Raw genomic sequence first — 18,409 nt, forward strand, 5'->3', positions numbered from 1 at the left:
TTAAATTCTAGTTAATTAGGATATAGTGTAATATTGGTTTCTGGAGTAGAAATTAGTGATTCATCACTTACATATAATACCAGTGCTCATCATAACAAGTGCCCTCCTTAATACCCATCACCCATTTAGCCCATCTCCCACCCACTTCCCTCCATCAACCCTCAGAGTTTCTTATGGTTTGCTTCCCTCTCTCTCCTTTCCATATGTTCATCTGTTTTGTTTCTTAAATTCCACATATGAGTGAAATCATATGGTATTTGTCTTTCTCCGACTTTTTTTGCTTAGTATAATACACCCTCGTTCCATCCACGTTCTTTTTGATGGCTAAGTAATATTCCATTGTGTGTGTGTGTGTATGTACACACACACACACACACACACACCCCACACACCCCACATCTTCTTTGCCCATTCATCAGTCAATGGCTTTTTCCATAGTTCGGCTGTACACACACACACACACACACACACACCCCACATCTTCTTTGCCCATTCATCAGTCAATGGCTTTTTCCATAGTTCGGTTGTTGTTGATAATGCTGCTATGAATATTGGGGTGCATGTACACTTTTGAATCAGTATTTTTGTATCCTTTGAGTAAATACCTAGTAGTGCAATTTGTGGATCCTAGGGTAGTTCTATTTTTAACTCTTTGAGGAATTGCCATACTGTTTTCCAGAGTGATTGCACCAGTTTGCATTCCCACCAACAGTGCAAGAGGGTTTGCCTTTCTCTGCATCCTCGGCAACATCTGTTGTTATCCTGCTCAAATATAATGCTTATCTTTTTTCCTTTGAAGGAAGTTATCTTTCTCCTCTGGCTTCTCTCAAGATGTCGTCTTTGACTCTGAGGTGCCCACGCATCGTTATTTTTGGCATTTATTCTTCTTCATGTCATGCGAGCTTCCTGGATCTGTGGTTTGGTACCTGTTACTAATTTGGGGAAATTCTCAGTCATTATTGTTTCAAGTATTTCTTCTGTTCCTTTTTTTCTTCTCCTACTAGTATTCTCATTGTGTGAATGTTATACCTTTTGTAGCTGTCCCACAGTTCCTGGATACTGTTTTGTTTTGTTTTTTCAGTCTTTGTCCTCTTTGCTTTTCAGTTTTTGAGGTTTCTACTGATACATCCTCAAGCTCAAAGATTCTTTCCTCAGCCATGTTCAGTCTAGTAGTAAGCCCATCAAAGGCATGCTTCATTTTTGATCTCTAGCATCTCTTTTTGGTTCTTTCTAAGAATTTCTGTCTCTCTGCTTATGTTACCCATCTGTTCTCACATGCTATCTTTACCCATTAGAGCCTTTCACATATTAATCATAGTTATTTTAAATTTCTGATTTGATAATTCCAATATCCCTGCCATGTCTGAGTCTGATGCTTGCTGTCTTTCTTCAAAATGTGTTTTTGACTTTGAGTATGTTTTGTAATTTTTTCTTGATAGTGGGACATAAGGAGCCAGGTAAAAGGAACTGCTGTAAATAGGCCCTTAGAAATGTGGTGGTGAGGTGTGTGGGCAGAAAAGCCTTCTGTAGTCCTAGCATTAGGCCTCAGCCTTTTGTGAGCCTGTGCCTCTGGACTGTGAACTTCACATACGCTTTTTTAAATTAATTAATTATTTTTTACATATGCTTCTCAGTTTCCCCCGCACTTACATCCAATAGGAAGACTAGAGCTGGCTAGAATTTGGTATTTTCCTTCCTCAGATCAGGTAAGCACTGATAAAACCCCAGCAGGTGAGGCCCTGGCTAAGTAGTTTCTCTTGAGGGTGGACCTTGTTAAGAAGAACAGAATTACTCTAATGTATTTTGAAATAGTTTCTTTCCTTCTGCCTCTGCCAGAAGCAGAAGGGGATTTTCCTCCAATATTACAGTAAAAACACTGGTCGATAATCTCAAAATAAAACTCATAAAATGGTGGGGGCCCCCTTGACTGGCTGCCCCTGGGCATCTTTGACTCTTGGACTTGTCCACTTGGAGCCCCCAGCAATTCATCAATCACAGTGGTGGTTTTCCTCTTTTGGCACTGTTTCCCATGGAGTTTCCAGTTCCCAAGTTCCTGCTCTGGTAAATTGTTATTTTCTCTATTTGCCTGTTTATCTCTCCAATTCTGGGGGTAGCAATTTGCCCGGCAACCTCATTTCTATTATTGATTAAAGAAGAACTGTCAATTTTTTTAGTTTGTTTAGCTTTTTACTTATGGTTATGATGGGTGACTTCTAAGCACGCAGAACCGGAACCTGGAGGTCCAGTGCAGTCTCAACTACTTTTTGAAGGCATGTTTTCTCAGTTATTTGTTTAGAATAAGGGAAGCGGTGAGGTTTTAGAGTTAGAGTTCCCAATATTTTGCATTGAGCAAGTGATTTTAACTTCTCTAAACAAAAGTTTTCTTATCTATAAAAAAAGGGATTATAATACCTCCCTTGTAGATTTTCTCTTAAAGGACAGAGGATATTGTATAGAAACATGCATGGAACAAAGCAGGAGTTAAACCTAAATAAATATTAGCCAAAAAAGAGGAAGTGATATTTTTCTGACTTTGACCCCTAGTTCTTGGAGGTGGGGAGTGTTTTGAATGCCTGTATGACAACCACAGGTGGTCACAGCAGGCGGCCCCTCCTGTCACTCACACTGCCTAGGATTGCTGATCTCCTAGCTAGTCCCTGAATGTCCAAGGGAAATTTACCTTAGGGCCTTTGCATCGCTGTTTCTTTTGCCTACAACTTTCTTCACTTAGGTATCTGCACGGCTCCTTCCTTTACCTTAGTCACATCTTTCCTCAAATGATTCCTCAAGGAGCCTTTGTCAGAGCCCCCAGCTTTGCATTCACTCCCAATGATCTCTACCTCCATCTCAGTTATATTTTTCTCCATAATCCTATCACCACTAGACTGTATCTATCTATATAGCTATATAGCTTTTTCTCTTTTTATTTTCTCATCTGGCTGCATCTCTGCCCCCACTAAATAAGGGCGGGAATTTTTCACTGCTGAATCCCCAACACCCAGATCCTATGTCTTGCATATCATAGGTGTTCAATAAACTCAAGAAATGAATTTGAAAGAGCAAACTACAAATTAACCTAAAAGAGGTAATAAATAAGATTTATAAATGGAGAATGGCTGCCTTAAAATATTTGAATACTTTTTCTGCACCAGTACTTAGATATTATCATTCCCCTCATCTCACTACTTACTGAAATGTAACTTCTGGAGATGTGATGCACAATAGAAATAAAATAGGTAACCTGCTTCATATTATAAGGCCACAAAGAGTACTGACTGGAAAATAAAACTATAAACAGCAATTAAATCAAATGTCCTCATCCCTTGGTAGCCAGTGACTTCCGCTGCTATAATTTTTAATTTCCCTTCTTGCTTAGACCTAGGACTTCGAATGCATTTAAAGACGACTAAAATACCTACTGTTGTTGGACTACAAGAAGACAATTAGGGCATGTGGGTACAGCCTCACGTCTCTTAGAATTGTCTCATTGGCTGTGACACCTTCAGGTGAGAGAGACAAGAAGACCCGTATATTCCTAAATGGTTATGAACTTGAGTATATAAGGTGGAGAACAACGGTTTGCTCCCGAGGCCCACTTGCACTGGAATGATTAGGGTAGTGTCACTTCTGCTCTGCAGACCGCCGGGGCCCTGTCCTCATCCTCATCTGAGGTCTCCCCTGGTAAGAAGCAGCCAGGGATGAACCGAAAACTTGGAGATTTGGTCTCATCAAAATCTGGCATGTAAATATGGTGCCAATACTCATTCCTGGGCTCTATTCCTGAGAAAAATCACAGCTTGCTAAAAATAAAGTCCCCACTGTCCTGTAGTCAAACCATTTCCCTCACCTGCCAAGTGATGTTAAATGCACTCCTCTCTCACCAAACTTTGAAAGTCTTTTCAACTGCCTTGCTATCCCTGTATTCTGATATTGTCATAGTGACAGAAGTCTGGTTCATACTGGTGGTATGTTTGTGACATGGTCAGTCCTTGTTTTTCAACACACTGTTTTCCCGAAGACTGCACCTTAAGGTAGATTGCCATAAAATGAAATCCGACTGACTCTATACTGTTGTCATTATTGATTCAGATTTCATGAGAAATTGTGAAATGAACAGAGAAAGGTGCTAAAAACTGATGAATAGCATGTTTGGGCTCAGCCAAGTGATCAAAAGAGGGAGAATTTTGCTGCAAAGCAGCAAAATATGAAAGTTACTAATTCCTGATTGAATGTCTACAGTAGATAAAAGTGGGGCAGTCGATGATTAGATGCTTTGTAATGTGGGCAATCCAGTCTCGGACAAGTAAACAAGTCTTTTCCTTGAACATTGGTCTCATTGTACTTTGCCTTTTGTTGTTGTTGTTGTTTGTTTTTACCAGGGAATGCCCATCTTTTAGTACTGAAATGCCTAACGTAAGTTCTCAATAAATATTTTTTGAATAAAAATAGTAAAACTCTTCACAACTTTAACCTTTTCTTAAAAAAACACCATCAAAATTTTCACTCATGCTTGGAAAATTATGTTTCCACGGTTTTGTTTTTAATGAATACAATGCAAATTCCTAAGTAATTATGTGAGAAATTCACGAGTCTGATATAATTTGAAATTTCAATGTACATCTACAATCTGCTTTCTAAAATTATAATTGTCTACATTTGCTGTCATGGTGGAAAGAAAGCAAGATATTAAATATTTTTCTTAAATTGGTTTGGCTATGAAAATTGTTATCACCCAAAATAGAGTCAGACAAATAAAGCTTAAATAGAATAGTAACACTAGTTAACTTTTATGGCTTATTTATTGTATACCATGCACTGTGCTTTACAAATATTAGCTTATTTAAACCTCTTAAAAATGGTTTGAAGTAGTTATTGTGATTCTCTCTCGTTCGTAGGGGAGGAAACTGAAGCTTAGAGACATTAAGCAATGAGCGCAAGGTCAGACAACTGACCTTCAAACTCAGGCATCCTGGCTTCAAACTCAGTGCTCTTAACTATCAGGCATGTTGCAGAAATCAAAGCAAATAGAAACACAGTCAGTTACCTGAGGTGATAATTGAAGAGATAGGGCATATTATTTCAAGATTCAGGCCATTTTGTCCTAGAAATTATACTATTGTTGAACAATGGTAATTAAATATACTTAAGCTACTTTTGATTTCAGGAGAGAAAATGTGTAACATACATAGAGTTTTACATCATTTAAGAAGTTGTTTGATTCAGAGTTGTAATTTCAGGGAAAAAAAGGCTACAAGAGATCATGTGCTCACAATCAGTACTTTGCTAAGCATAAATGTGGCAAAATTGTGGCTCTTGTATTTCCCAGTTTCTCCTCTCCTTTTTACTGCTGAACTGCTCTTTCAGGTGAACATGTCTTACCTGGACTATCACAGCTGCCCCCAAATGGTCTTCCTACAACCCCAGTTTGTTCTCCACACCACTGCCAGGAGTACCTTCACTAACCCATGAACAAAAAATGCTGTATCGCCCTCCTCATCAAGAACAATTATCGCCGTGAACTTTGAGTCATACACTCTGCTGCCTATCCAATGAAAGCTAAGCTCCCTGTCCCAGTAAGAACCTTATACACATGACTCAATATTCTCTAACATTGCTCTTTTTTTACATTTTAATTCCAGTTACTTCACATACAGTGTGATATTAGTTTCAGGTGTACAATATGGTGCTTCAACACTTCCATATGACACCCAGTGCTCATCACCACAAGTGCCCTCCTTAATCCCCATCACCTATTTCACCCATCCCTCCACCCACCTCCCCTCTGGTAAACATCAGTCTGTTCTCTATAGTTAAGATCTCTAGTACTGTTCTTCAGGGATTCCACTATCTGTCACCAGCTTGCTGCCTCACCTGGCATTCCACCGTTTACCTCATCATCCGCACTCTGGTTCCATTACACTTCATATTGTTTCTCTTGCTTAGTTCTCTCTTCTAAGCACACTCTTAATTATCTGGGAAGACTATGATGGAATATAGAAGGCCGTATGATGTGTCTGTCATAGAATGTCCATGATTCAAACCTCGTTATATAAGCTTGGGAACAGTGCTTAGCTGATTAGAGTCTCAGTTTCATCACTGGTAGAATGAGGGTGATAACGTTATTTATTTTACAGGGTTTTTATAAAGATAAGTGAGATAGTGAGTGTAAAGGCCTTGGCATCCAATAAATACATGTTCCTATCTTCAATTGCAGATTGGCCCTCCTTACCTTTCATTTCCCATCCCCCATCCCAGTGAGAAGATTTTGGATATTACTCTCTGTGCCCCTGCCACAACTAGGGGTGAGGCCTCCAAACTTGTAGCACTGTTTGGCACTTACTTACCTGTTTCTTGTCTGTTTCCTTACCTAGACCGATAGTTCTCAACCCAGGCTGCAGACTTAAGTAACCTGGGCAGCTCATTAAAAAATGCTCCTTCTTAGTTCAGTTAAATGAGAGTCTCTGACCTGGTATACAGTCATAGTTTATAAAGTTCCCCAGGTGATTTTAATATTCAAGCCTGGAGTATAGATTCCTTCAGAGCAGGGATTCATTAGTGAATCTCTGCTGCCATCACGGAGCTGGGCATGGAGTGGACGTTCAGTGCGTGCCCCAAAACCAAATGAATGCATGCACGCATGATGGCTGACTCTCCGGGCCTTCTGAATATGCATTCAGTAAACCTGAACCCATTTAATTACAAAAATGCGATGCCCAAATTAGTGTATTATTGATAAATTTACATTTATACGATAGTAATCCGTACCTATGCAGATAAAGTCATGATTTAAGTTTTCTCAAAGTCTAGATGTTGCTTCAGGCAATTTCCTATCTACTTATTTGTGGGTTCAGTGTTTTTGTTTGTTTGCTTTTCATTCTTTTGGGTCCCGAGATCAAATGGATGAGGTGATTTTAACTTCCCAAAGGGTGCCTAAATACCTAGAGCTGAAATTAGCAGTTTATTTACCACCATAAAATTTCTCACTCTCGGGCTACTATATATAATCCTATCCCTTCTAGCATTTGTTTTGTTGCCTTCCTCTTGGAGTATATATGCAGATTTATATTTAACCTTCCTGTGTTCTTTGTTTTTAGTGGCCCATCAATAATTGTGTTTAGCTGTAAAAATATATACAGCACCTTGAGAGAGGAGGAAGAAAGGGACTAATGGCATTGAAAATGATAGCTCTATCGGTTTGTTAAAATTAACTTCTTTTCCCATAATGTCTGGTAGTGCTTTCTCTTCTGAATGCTAAATGGAAGGTGAAATACAGTAAGATGCTTCTTTTCATATAGTAAATAGTGTCAGAACACCGTGACTAATAAAATCAACTTTCTCATCTAAATGCAGTAGATTTTTAAGTTTCTTTTCAGTAGGATTCAATTTCAGGATGACCTCTAGACAGCCAGCTGAATGGTGGGTAAGGGAAGTAGATTCCTATCTTTGCTGGTAAAGAGAATCATGACTTCATTACTTCCGTTCTGGCTGAAGAATTGAAATGTTATCAGCTTAACAAAAAGAAAGAACATACATCACAAACATGTCTCTAACTATTGTGGGGTGGGGAGGGATCTCAGTCATGGAAATTCACAGGTTAGGTATTTTTATTGAAATAAAAATGGTGGATTCTGGGGCTATATTTAATTTCTTTACAAGGTTATTTTCTCTTAGGTAATCAGCTCGGACGTGGGGTCTACTGTTTCCTTCTGGATGATAGACACTGGGCAAAAAATCAAACAGTTTACTGGTTGCCATGGCAACGCAGAAATCAGCACTATGGCCCTTGATGCAAATGAGACACGGCTTTTGACTGGCAGCACAGATGGGACCATAAAGGTGAGGACGCAGTGATGCTTTTCTACCCAGATACGAGGAGGCTGAAATACTATGTGAGGAAACATAGCTATAGCTATATTTGTTTTTGCCTTTTTGGCCATGCAAGAGGAAAGATGAGATCACAAGAGTTAAATAACTCGCACCATCTAATAACAATCTGTCAGGAAAAAAAAAAAAGATTTTGTGGAAAAATGAATAAATGATTTTTCTGAATAAATTATTTAGAATAAAAACACAACTTAGCTTACTTATGTCAGAAAGCCTTTTCCAGTATTCTGGATCGAGGACTACTTTGGGGAATAAGAAGTCCGAATAATTTTCCTATGCTTCAGCTAATATCTCTGGTTTTCTTCTTAGTTTATAAAATGAGAAATCAGGGCAACCAAGAAAACTTTTTAAGATGGCATAGGTTCAAATTTGGGGGCAAATGAATATTTTAAAATCAACCCATGTTATAATTTGCACTTTTATGTGAAGGAAAGTGAGACAGTAAAGAAGGATCGTAGGCAGAACAATCATCATCTTATTTATTATCCTAAACTAACAGTATTTAATACTTCCGCTTTTCTTGTTTTGTAACTATTACTAATTTATTCTGGGAGAAAGGTGCTATTATGCTTTGCAAAAATGATCAAATTTTCATGCAAAGCTTAGATACTTGCTATCTGAAATCATGCCTACCAGAGAATCCTCTCTGCTCCCCTCAGCTCTGAGACTAATGACAGTCTTTGATTGGAGATGGCTTGTGACACTTTAAGGCAACAGAAGGCAGTTTCCCAGAATAAGCTTTGAATGATTCTCAAACTTCTGTCATAACGAGAATCAGAGGGTATTAATGAGGTATGCCTTCCATGGTGGGGTGTATGATGCATGCCAGTAGGCTGCAAGGGAGGGTAATGGAAAGTTCTCTGGATATGTGGGTAGAACATGATGGAAGTTGGAGGCAAGAATTTAGGGGGATGCCAGGCTGGCCACTGTCAGTGTGAAGGAGGTGCTATGGCAGGTTGCAGTGAAAATCTCTGGAAATCAACAGAGCTGGGCCTCTGGGAAGATTAAATGGCATGAGGTAAGAACTGGGAGCTTGGGTTTAAGTAATCTAGTTTACAGAACTGGTAAGATGTATGAAGGTGACGGGACAATTCCAACCCCAGTAGTCAAGGTGGAAAAAACAGGAATAACTGGAACTGGAGTTTTAGACAGACTTAGGCAAAAGGAGCAAGTGAGTATCCCACTTACTGGTCCTGGGGCATGAGAATGAACTGAGAAATGAGATGAGTAGACTAGGTTCAGTTCCTTTTACCCCTTTCTTGGAAAGTAACCGGTCATAGAATCCAGAGTAGGGCAGACTTGTGGATGGTTGCTAAGAGCTTGCAGATAGTCCCAGCTAAGGGACTTAGTTGGACCTGGGGACAATCAGATCTTTACAGTACCTATTTGTGGGTATTATTTTAGGTGGGTTTGCTAAGGGCCACGTTTAGAGGAAAATGAAGTGACATGGGCAAAGAGCATGTGCACTCTTCAACATCTCAAGCTTTGCATCGTCGAAGTTAATGTGAATTTAGTAGTATAATCACAGCTTTTGAAGGTATATTTGTCTTTATCATAATAGCATAACAGAATTCTGAAATTTGGCAACCTCTGTGTAAGATGTATAAATCTGGGTTGAGCTGTTCATGTTCTATGAAGAGACAAGAATGAATGACATTTTCCAATCATTTATAATTTAGGATCCAAAACCAGTACCTATGTCATCCAAGATTTAAAAGTATTGCCCTATTTATCATGGTTTCGAGGTATCTGATTTTTAATTAATTAGTGTTTTGAATAATTAATGTAATCATACAATAAAATTTGAAATATCAGAGTTACACAGTGAGAAGAGTTTCTTTCTCACCTCTGTTCACAGCTCCTCCCTTGTAGCACTACCACTGTTAACTGGTTTCTTGTGCATCCTTCTAGCCAAAGGGCAGCATCTGTTTCTTAAGGGCAGCCTGATATATATGTTGTTCTGCATTTTGCATTTTTCTATTGTGGACATTGAGTCATATGAATGCATACAATAATAATGTTAGCTAACTTTTACTGCATGCTTACTAAGAACCTGGTACTGTTTTAAGCACTTGACACATACAAACGCACAAATGCACACCCCCACCACATCCCCTCACATATATATCTATATGCTAGTTTTACAGAGGAGGAAACTAAAACCCAAGGAAATAAAGCAAATTGCTTAAGGTTCCATAGCTGGTCCAGTTTTGACTGAGCTTAGAAATATAGAAATGACATATTCTTCTTAATGGTTCCATTGTATGCTACTGTATAGATATTCCATATTCTGACTGTTGAGTCCCTTGTTAATGAGCAGCTGGGTTGATTCAGGTATTTAGCTTTTATAAACTGCTTCAAGAATATAAAAATATTCAAAATATGTCTTTTCACACATGTAAGTGCCTCTGTGAGATGATTTTTCTAGAAGTTGAAAGTCAAGGGAGTCTAGTCAAAGGGTATATGCAATTTAATTTTGATAGTGCCCACTTGCTCTTTGTGGATGATACACCAACGATGTTTCATGGCAGGGCTTAGTTTTAGTGATCTGATGATGTTCTATTGTAAAGTTCACCCATTGGGCCTGTGTCCTCACCACCTGCCTGAGGAAGTAAACTCAAAGTGCTTGTGTCTCTGTAGGATGGGATCTGGCATCCACTATCAACAGGACATTTTAATGGGAGAAGATGGGAAACCTATCCATAAGGACTGTGTTTCAGGCTCTGTATTGGATGTTTAATCCTCCAAATGTCCCAGAGCAGTAAGTGTCCCATGTCATAAATGAGGAAACTGAAATTTAGAGACAAACACTTAGAGAAAGAACCGGGGTTTCAACAGACTCCAAAATGTGGCTCTGCATGATTTTATAGTCTTCCCCTTAAAAATGCATACTCATTTAAAGCCTTTATATGAGTGTATATAATTAGGGTATGTCATAATTGAGAAAATCCTCTCACCATTTAAATTTACCCATTATTTTTTGTTATTCTATTTGTAACCTGATCTATTCTAATAATAGCTGATTTAGGCTATTGAGTCATATGAATGTCTTCTTCATTGAGTAAAATAACACAGTGTAATAGGATTATTACAAACAAAAAATAATGGGTAAATTTAAATGGTGAGAGGATTTTCTTAATTATGATATACGCTAAGTGAATCAGCTTTTGTCCAGAATATAAACACAAAAGTTTAAAATAATCCTATTAAACTGTGTTATTTTACTCAGTGAAGAAGACATTTTCTGTTCTTGTCTCAAAGGTGACTAAGTTTTTCTCTTAAAGGTATGGGACTTCAGTGGATACTGTCACCACACACTAAATGTTGGGAGAGAAGGAGCTGTGGATATTTCACAGATCCTGGTTCTTAAGAAGACGATACTGGTTACAGGCTGGGAGAGGTATGATGTGCTTCATGCAAAACTGTAGGAAGGCAAAAGGAGTATGTTTGTATTTGAATCAGAATCTAAAAGATAAAAGAACATAGAAATCTTGACTGATTCTGAGTCATTAACTTGCGGGTGAGCTAGGTGAGTGAAACTGGTTGGATTGACTGAATGCTTAGTGACTAAAACATAAGATCACGTAGCTCAAGCAGCTTTGAGAAAGGTGTTAGAAGGCTTTCTTCTGGCTTTTGGAATCTTTTTCTTAATCTTTCCAGACAGGGTCATAATACCACTTCCTGAGTATTAACTCCAAAAGTTTCCTAAATTTTATAGTCAATAAATTCCTAATGTATAAATTATATTCATTCAGCTATAATGGGAACTCTCCTTTCTTCCTCCCTTGTTATTTATTTTAAATTGCAACAAAGAAGGAAATAGGTCATGGAATTCTGTATTAGCACATCCTTCATATCTGTGCAGGCAGGGGTCTTCACGGCCTGCTTACTGTTCTCAAGGAGGAATTCTTCCATTTCATCATAAGGAACATTAGTTCTCTTTCTTTTTCTCCTGAGAGAACCAAGGGACCATAAACAGGACCTTTTCTATGGCATTGTATAAGCACTAGGAAAATTAAAGTGTGATATTTGCAGAAAATATATTGTCCATAAATTCACAGTTCACAAAATATGGCTCTAATAGGTAATTTGCCCAACATTATTCACTATGGAATTTTGATCTTAATGATTTGAAGCTAGGATCCAAATCAGATTTTATACCTAGAAAATTAGTGGTATATATTTGGGGACTTTTATCGATCACATGAAAGGCTTTTTCTTCTAATGCAAATGTGCATATGCAGATTAGAAAACATAGTGCTACTTACAGCTTAGTTTTCAGGGGTAGTTTGACTATAAGGAAAGAAAGTATAATCCAGATTATTCGACTTGATATAAAGAACGAACTGAATAAGCCTCACCTTTGGAAGACAAGGCTTCTTTGCATCCTAGGAACAATCATGACTCAACAGACTATGGACTAAGTATTTCTATAATCAGGTTGTGGCAATAAGTCCATTTAATTCTCAAATATTATGGCACGGTAGACGTGAAGTATACAGCTGATCCAACTTAAATTTTGAACATAACAAAAAAGAATTTTAAGAATTCATCAGTGTAAGTCAAAAGTTTGGAGATACTGTTTTCTTAATTATATTTTTAAGATATCCATAGTTAGAAATTAGCATTAAAAGTAAGGTTTTCTTGATTGCGCAGGTCAGTTTTAAAAGATTAGATGGGTAGAGTCCTTTAGAAGTGGTTTAGAGGGACACCTGGGGCACCTGGCTGGCTCAGTCCATAGAGTGCGTGGCTCTTGATATCTGGGTAGTGAGTTCAAGCCCCACATTAGGCATAGAGTAGAAAGAAGGAAGGGAGGGTGGGAGGGTGGAAGGAAGGAAACACCTGATATTCTGCTCTCTCTGGATGGGTGGTAACTTTCTATAATCTTGGAGAGGGAGCTTTGTGGAGACTGAAATGAGAGAAGGAACAGTTACCACTCCTTCCATCTTTCCCCATCTTTTCCATCTTCCACAAGGTTGTCAGGATTTGGATCCCTAGTTGGAACTGAACGTTGAAGGAATGCATTCTCAATTGTATTATTTCACTTTTATATTGGTAGATTTAAAAAGTTTATTTTTGGGGTGCCTGGGTGGTTCAGTTGGTTAAGCCTCCGACTTTGGCTCGGGTCATGATCTCAGGGTCCTGGGATCCAGCCCCGGCATCTGGGAGTCTGCTTGTCCCTCTCCCTCTGACCCTCCCCCTGCTCATGTGTGTGCTCTCTCTCTCTCTCAAATAAATAAATAAATTAAGTCTTTAAAAAAATTATATTTCCTAAGTCAAAGCCCTTATGTTAGGACAGATTTTACCAGAATTTGGCGGGTCCTTTATACCAGGAGGCATTTAACGAAGTAGCAAGAGGACTGGTTGACTGGTTATAGCGGGGGAAGGATGGTCCATTAAGCCAATTCCTTAAGAGTTTAGTGATTAGAGAAGAAATAACTGGAAGATTGACAGCTTAAGATTAAGCTTTCTTTAAAACCTAGAGGGAGGTTGTTTAAGTTAAGCTGTCACTTTAACTTCAGGCTCTACCTAAATAAAGAGATTGGTTTGATAATTTTGCCCAGGATAAGAGAGGTAGTACGTTTATTGAGTGAGGTACCTAAATATGCATCTGATTTATTTTATTTATAGTGCTTTGTAACATTAGGCCCTTTACATACATTATCTAACTTAATCCTTAGCTTCATTTGAAAGGTAGGCAATATTTTGTAGATATCTCAATCTTTATCATCAGTTCTTATCTCTCTAAGCTCACTTATCCATTTGCTTTCTGGACACGTCTGCCTGCAATCTCAAATCCAACATATTTTAAACTGAATTTATTATTTGTTCCCTGCTCAAAACCCACTTTTTTCCTCTTAGCTTCAGAGCTTTGGTTAACAGCCAGAGACCTGAATATCCACCTTGGTTCTTCCTTCTCCCTCAACGTCACAACCAAGTAGTGTTACCTATCTTATGTTCTAAATATTTCTTTTCTTTTTTTTTTTTTTTTTTTTAAGATTTTGTTTATTTATTTATTTGACAGAGAGAGAAACAGCATGAGAGGGGATAGGGTCAGAGGGAGAAGCAGGCTCCCTGCTGAGCCGGGAGCCCGATGTGGGACTCAATCCCAGGACTCCGGGATCATGACCTGAGCCGAAGGCAGTCGCTTAACCAACTGAACCACCCAGGCGCCCCTAAATATTTCTCAAACATGTTCCTATTACTACTACAACTATATCATTCAGAGCATCATTTCTACCTGGATGAATGTCACAGCCTTCTAATCGATCCTTTTCTCTAGTAATGCCTCCATTTTACTTCTTGAATAGATTCTACACATTTTAGCTATAATAATTTCTACAATGCATTCTATCTATGTCACTTCCTTGTCTAACACCTTTCAGAGTGTCTATAAAATACTTTGAAGCTTGCTCTGGCCTGGACCTATTCTTAGTATCATTCTTACCCGTTCTTGGGTATGTTCTAGTAATCTCTACACCCAATGTGGGGCTCGAACCCATGATCCCAAGATGCAGAGTTGCACACTCTTCTGACTGAGCCTGGTGCCCACTTGGGTACTTTCCAAACTCAAATATAGGAACCTGCTGTTGGGGCATTCCCATGTAAACCATACCCCCTTGCTTTTATTTTCTCCCCTTCTCTAGAAATTCCTCTCTAAACATTGTTCATGTGGCAACATTTATTCCTGTTTCAGGTCTTGTTCATTCATCTTCTCCACCAGGACATCTCTCTTTACTCCCAGGGTGGAAATAAGCCCCCTATTTGTCTTTGTGCTGTCTAGCTTCCTGTACTTTATTTAACGTAGAACTAGATTTTAGCATTTAATGTGTGTGTGTGTGTGTGTGTGTGTGTGTGTGTGTGTGTAGTGTCTGTTTCTTAGTGGATGCTCAATGATATTTGTTGAATGATTTAATTAATGTTTATTAAATAACAGGAAATCTGAAAATTAGATTAATTACTCATGATCCCACTCTGAATAAGGAGCAAGCAGGATAGTTATTCAAAACTATTCTCTTTTCACAATAAACCAGGAATCTAAGTATTACCAGTCCTCTTTCACAAAGGAGAAGATGCGGCTTGAGAAAATGGGTAGCCTGGCCAACATTACAAAGCTAGTAGGCAGCTGATTTAGAATTCCCGTGCCAAAGTCCACACTCTTTCTACCATTCCTGAGTTACAAATGGAGTCATTAAGTCATGGGAGAGCAACTATATTCTCTTAAACAAGTAATCTGATTGAATAGGTTGGTTATGTCAATCAAAGCTAGGAAATCGGGGCACCTGGGTGGCTCAGTTGGTTAAGCGACTGCCTTTGGCTCAGGTCATGATCCTGGAGTCCCGGGATCGAGTCCCACATCAGGCTCCCTGCCCATCAGGGAGACTGCTTCTCCCTCTGACCCTCCCCCCTCTCATGCTCTCTCTCTCTCTCTCTCTCAAATAAATAAATAAAATCTTTTAAAAAAAAAAAAAAAGCTAGGAAATCAGTTTTGTGTGTTTGAAGAAACACATAAAAAACACATTTTATCAATGAGTACTGGGTGTTATATGCAACTGATGAAACACTAAATTCTACCTCTGAAACTAATAATACACTATATGTTAACTAAATTGAATTTAAATACATTTAAAAAAAACATGTTTTAAATTAAAATTAAATTTTAAAAAAACTAACACCTCAAAGTTTTAGCTTACTATTATTTTTCCTTTTTCCTTCCCACCAATATTTTTAAACTGCACCTAGGTAGAAAGCACTGAGTTAGGAACTATGTTGGACTGAATGTGAAGAAGCATGATTCTTGCTCTCATGGGCATCATATTCTAATTGGGGAGTCAACTTACACAAGGCAGGATATGATAAATGCCACTGTGAAATGGTGCTAAGCAAAACCCGAATTGGAAAGCCCAGGTTGGTTTCTAGAAATGCATTCATTAGTATCTAAAGAATATGTCAAATCTATTAAAAAGAAGCCCCAAATTCAGAACTTCTAGATACATGCTTCTTACCATTTTAAGCAAAATATATTTAGAGACAAAATTGTGAATTAACATTAACTTAGGGCCAACTAAGTAATGCCTGGTTAAATGCCTGGTCATATTTACATCAGTAAAATTAAATGAATAGATGATCAGTTAACTTTGCATTTGCATGTAATATGTATAGTTCTGGTAAAATCAAATAAATAATCATAATAGTTTAAGATTTTATCCTGACCTAAAATTCTATGATTCTATACTTTATAAAAATAGACTCACGCTTTTAGTTTCTCCCACTGTATTTCTTTCCTTTCTGTTAAAAGAAAAACCTCTATTTATGAGGATTTTATCTCTGTAAAATAGCTAGACTTATACAAATATAAAAAAGAGAATCATTTGTATAAGTTCAAGTAATTCTGAAAATATTATTGATTGCATCTTTCACAAAGCTCTGTAAAAGTAGGTGCTCAATAAATAGGTGTTGATATAACTTGATTTCTAAAAGTATTTTTTAAGTGAAATTAGATTAGGGATTTGAAGTTCCTCAACAATAAAACTTATCTTTCACAAGATATTAAATTCTTAATAATTGCTTTACTAGGGTGCTATAATTCTATGTGACTCAATTGGTTTCTATTATTAGGATGAGATGCAGAATGAATATTTCCAAAGTGTAACTTACTCTGAATAACCATGTTGGAAGTCAGGAGGGGGCAGGTATGTTGGAAATTCACAAATAACCCTCAAACCTAATTTCGTGATGGCTTTGGTATCCAAAATTTGACTCCCAAGAATTTTAGGAAAAAGAATAAAAATGAACTGATTTATATTGAACTCATTCTCTGCCTTTGAGATACCTCTTTTAAGCCTAAAAAGCACAATGGACTGAACAAGGATAGATTCTTATGATAATTGGACTAACAACACACGAACAATTAGCCTCTGAGGGAACAAATAGTTGATTGTGTTCTTTTGTTCTCTCCATGACAATTACTACTTGATAAGTTTTGGTAAAATTTATTTTCCCTGCTCATTCATCCTAAAAAAGGTTGTTTTTTTAAACATTTTTTTCTTTTTTTGTACTTGACAGGTGAACTAATTTTGTTCTCACAGAATTGGTCATTATATCTACATTCTGAATGAGAGATCTGATCATCTTCACAGATGACACAGTGACTCAGGATCTCTGGTGGGAGGTGTGGAATGGGACTAGTAAACTCCTTCAATGTCAAAAGAACAAATCTTTCAGACTCCTAAAATGCCTTAAAATGCTCAATCTGCACTTCAATTTAACTCTTGGCAAAGTACAAACTTAAATTTATCTTTGAAATGGACAAAGTGAGGAATACAGTGTGGATTCTTAAGGTATTTTAAGGATAACTGTCATTTCAGTTGAAAGTTTCAGGTTAGGTTTTAAGGGAAAGGTGGCAGCTAATTAGTTTCTCAACATTTTGACACACAAGGTCAAGTATCAGAAGGGATAGTTTTTATACCATCTTAGGAAAAGCATTTTGTGCCTTTGACTCATATTACCTAAATATATCTAGTTAATATGGGTATCTTGGCAAAAAGACATTTGACATTGAATTTTGACTGAGAGATAATAGAAGAGATATAGGATTGACCTCTTCCCTCTCACTCCCACCCCACTCTCTCCATCCCCAAAGGGTAATCTCCTCAACCAAACTTACTATTCAGTAAAGAAAAAATTAAAAATAAATACATGTAAAGCTCTTATGAGATTCATGGCAAATTCAGAACTGCAAAGTACCTTATTTATAGTATCTTATCTTGCTAAGCCTCATATTAATATTATTAAAAGAATATTAGTATTAAAATTATTGATTTTTTTTTTAAAGAATACCTCATACATCAATATATTAAAATATTCCAAGGGTGCCTGGGTGGCTCAGTCGTTAAGCGACTGCCTTCAGCTCAGGTCATGATCCCAGGTTCCTGGGATCGAGCCCCGCATCGGGCTCCCTGCTCTGCGGGGAGCCTGCTTCTCCCTCTCCCACTCCCCCTGCTTGTGTTCCCTCTCTCGCTGTGTCTCTCTCTGTCAAATAAATAAATAAAATCTTTAAAAAAATAAAAAATAAAAAAATAAAATATTCCACAAATATTTATTAAATGCCTATTATGTGCTAGGTACTACTCTATGCATTGCTGATACAGAAAGGAAATGAACAAAGGCCCTGCTCTCCTAGAGCTTATTTTTGGTAGGGGAGACATTATATAAACAGACAAGTAAATATAGACCACAATATCATCTAGTGGTAAGTATAATAAGGAGAAACGTTGTAGAGTGAGGGATGAGCGTCTCAAGGGGGAGTGTGTTTACTTTATTTTATCTTTTAATTTAAATCAAGTTTTATTCTGATTGAAAAGTCCAAGTAAGTAATAGTGCTCCCCACCTCAAATTTTCTTTTCTTTTATTTATTCAAGTATATTTAACATTACTCAGGGCTCCTCATGATAAATGTACTCTTTTTTTTTTTTTTACATTTTTTTTATTATGTTATGTTAATCACCATACGTTAGTTTTTGAT

General features: G+C 37.6%; 1 protein-coding gene across 1 annotated transcript in view; it reads left to right on the forward strand.

Annotated features, from left to right (window-relative positions):
• The window catches only part of WDR49 (WD repeat domain 49), a 135,517-nt gene that overhangs the window by 65,661 nt on the left and 51,447 nt on the right, over positions 1-18,409 (forward strand). Inside the window, exons 9-11 of the mRNA XM_032407275.1 lie at positions 7,672-7,836; positions 11,169-11,291; positions 14,321-14,346. Of these exons, the coding sequence (XP_032263166.1) occupies positions 7,672-7,836; positions 11,169-11,291; positions 14,321-14,346 (314 nt within the window). The remainder of the gene's footprint in view (positions 1-7,671; positions 7,837-11,168; positions 11,292-14,320; positions 14,347-18,409) is intronic.

This window comes from Phoca vitulina, unplaced genomic scaffold, assembly GCF_004348235.1.
Source record: "Phoca vitulina isolate PV1807 unplaced genomic scaffold, GSC_HSeal_1.0 scaffold8, whole genome shotgun sequence".
Lineage (NCBI taxonomy): Eukaryota > Metazoa > Chordata > Mammalia > Carnivora > Phocidae > Phoca > Phoca vitulina.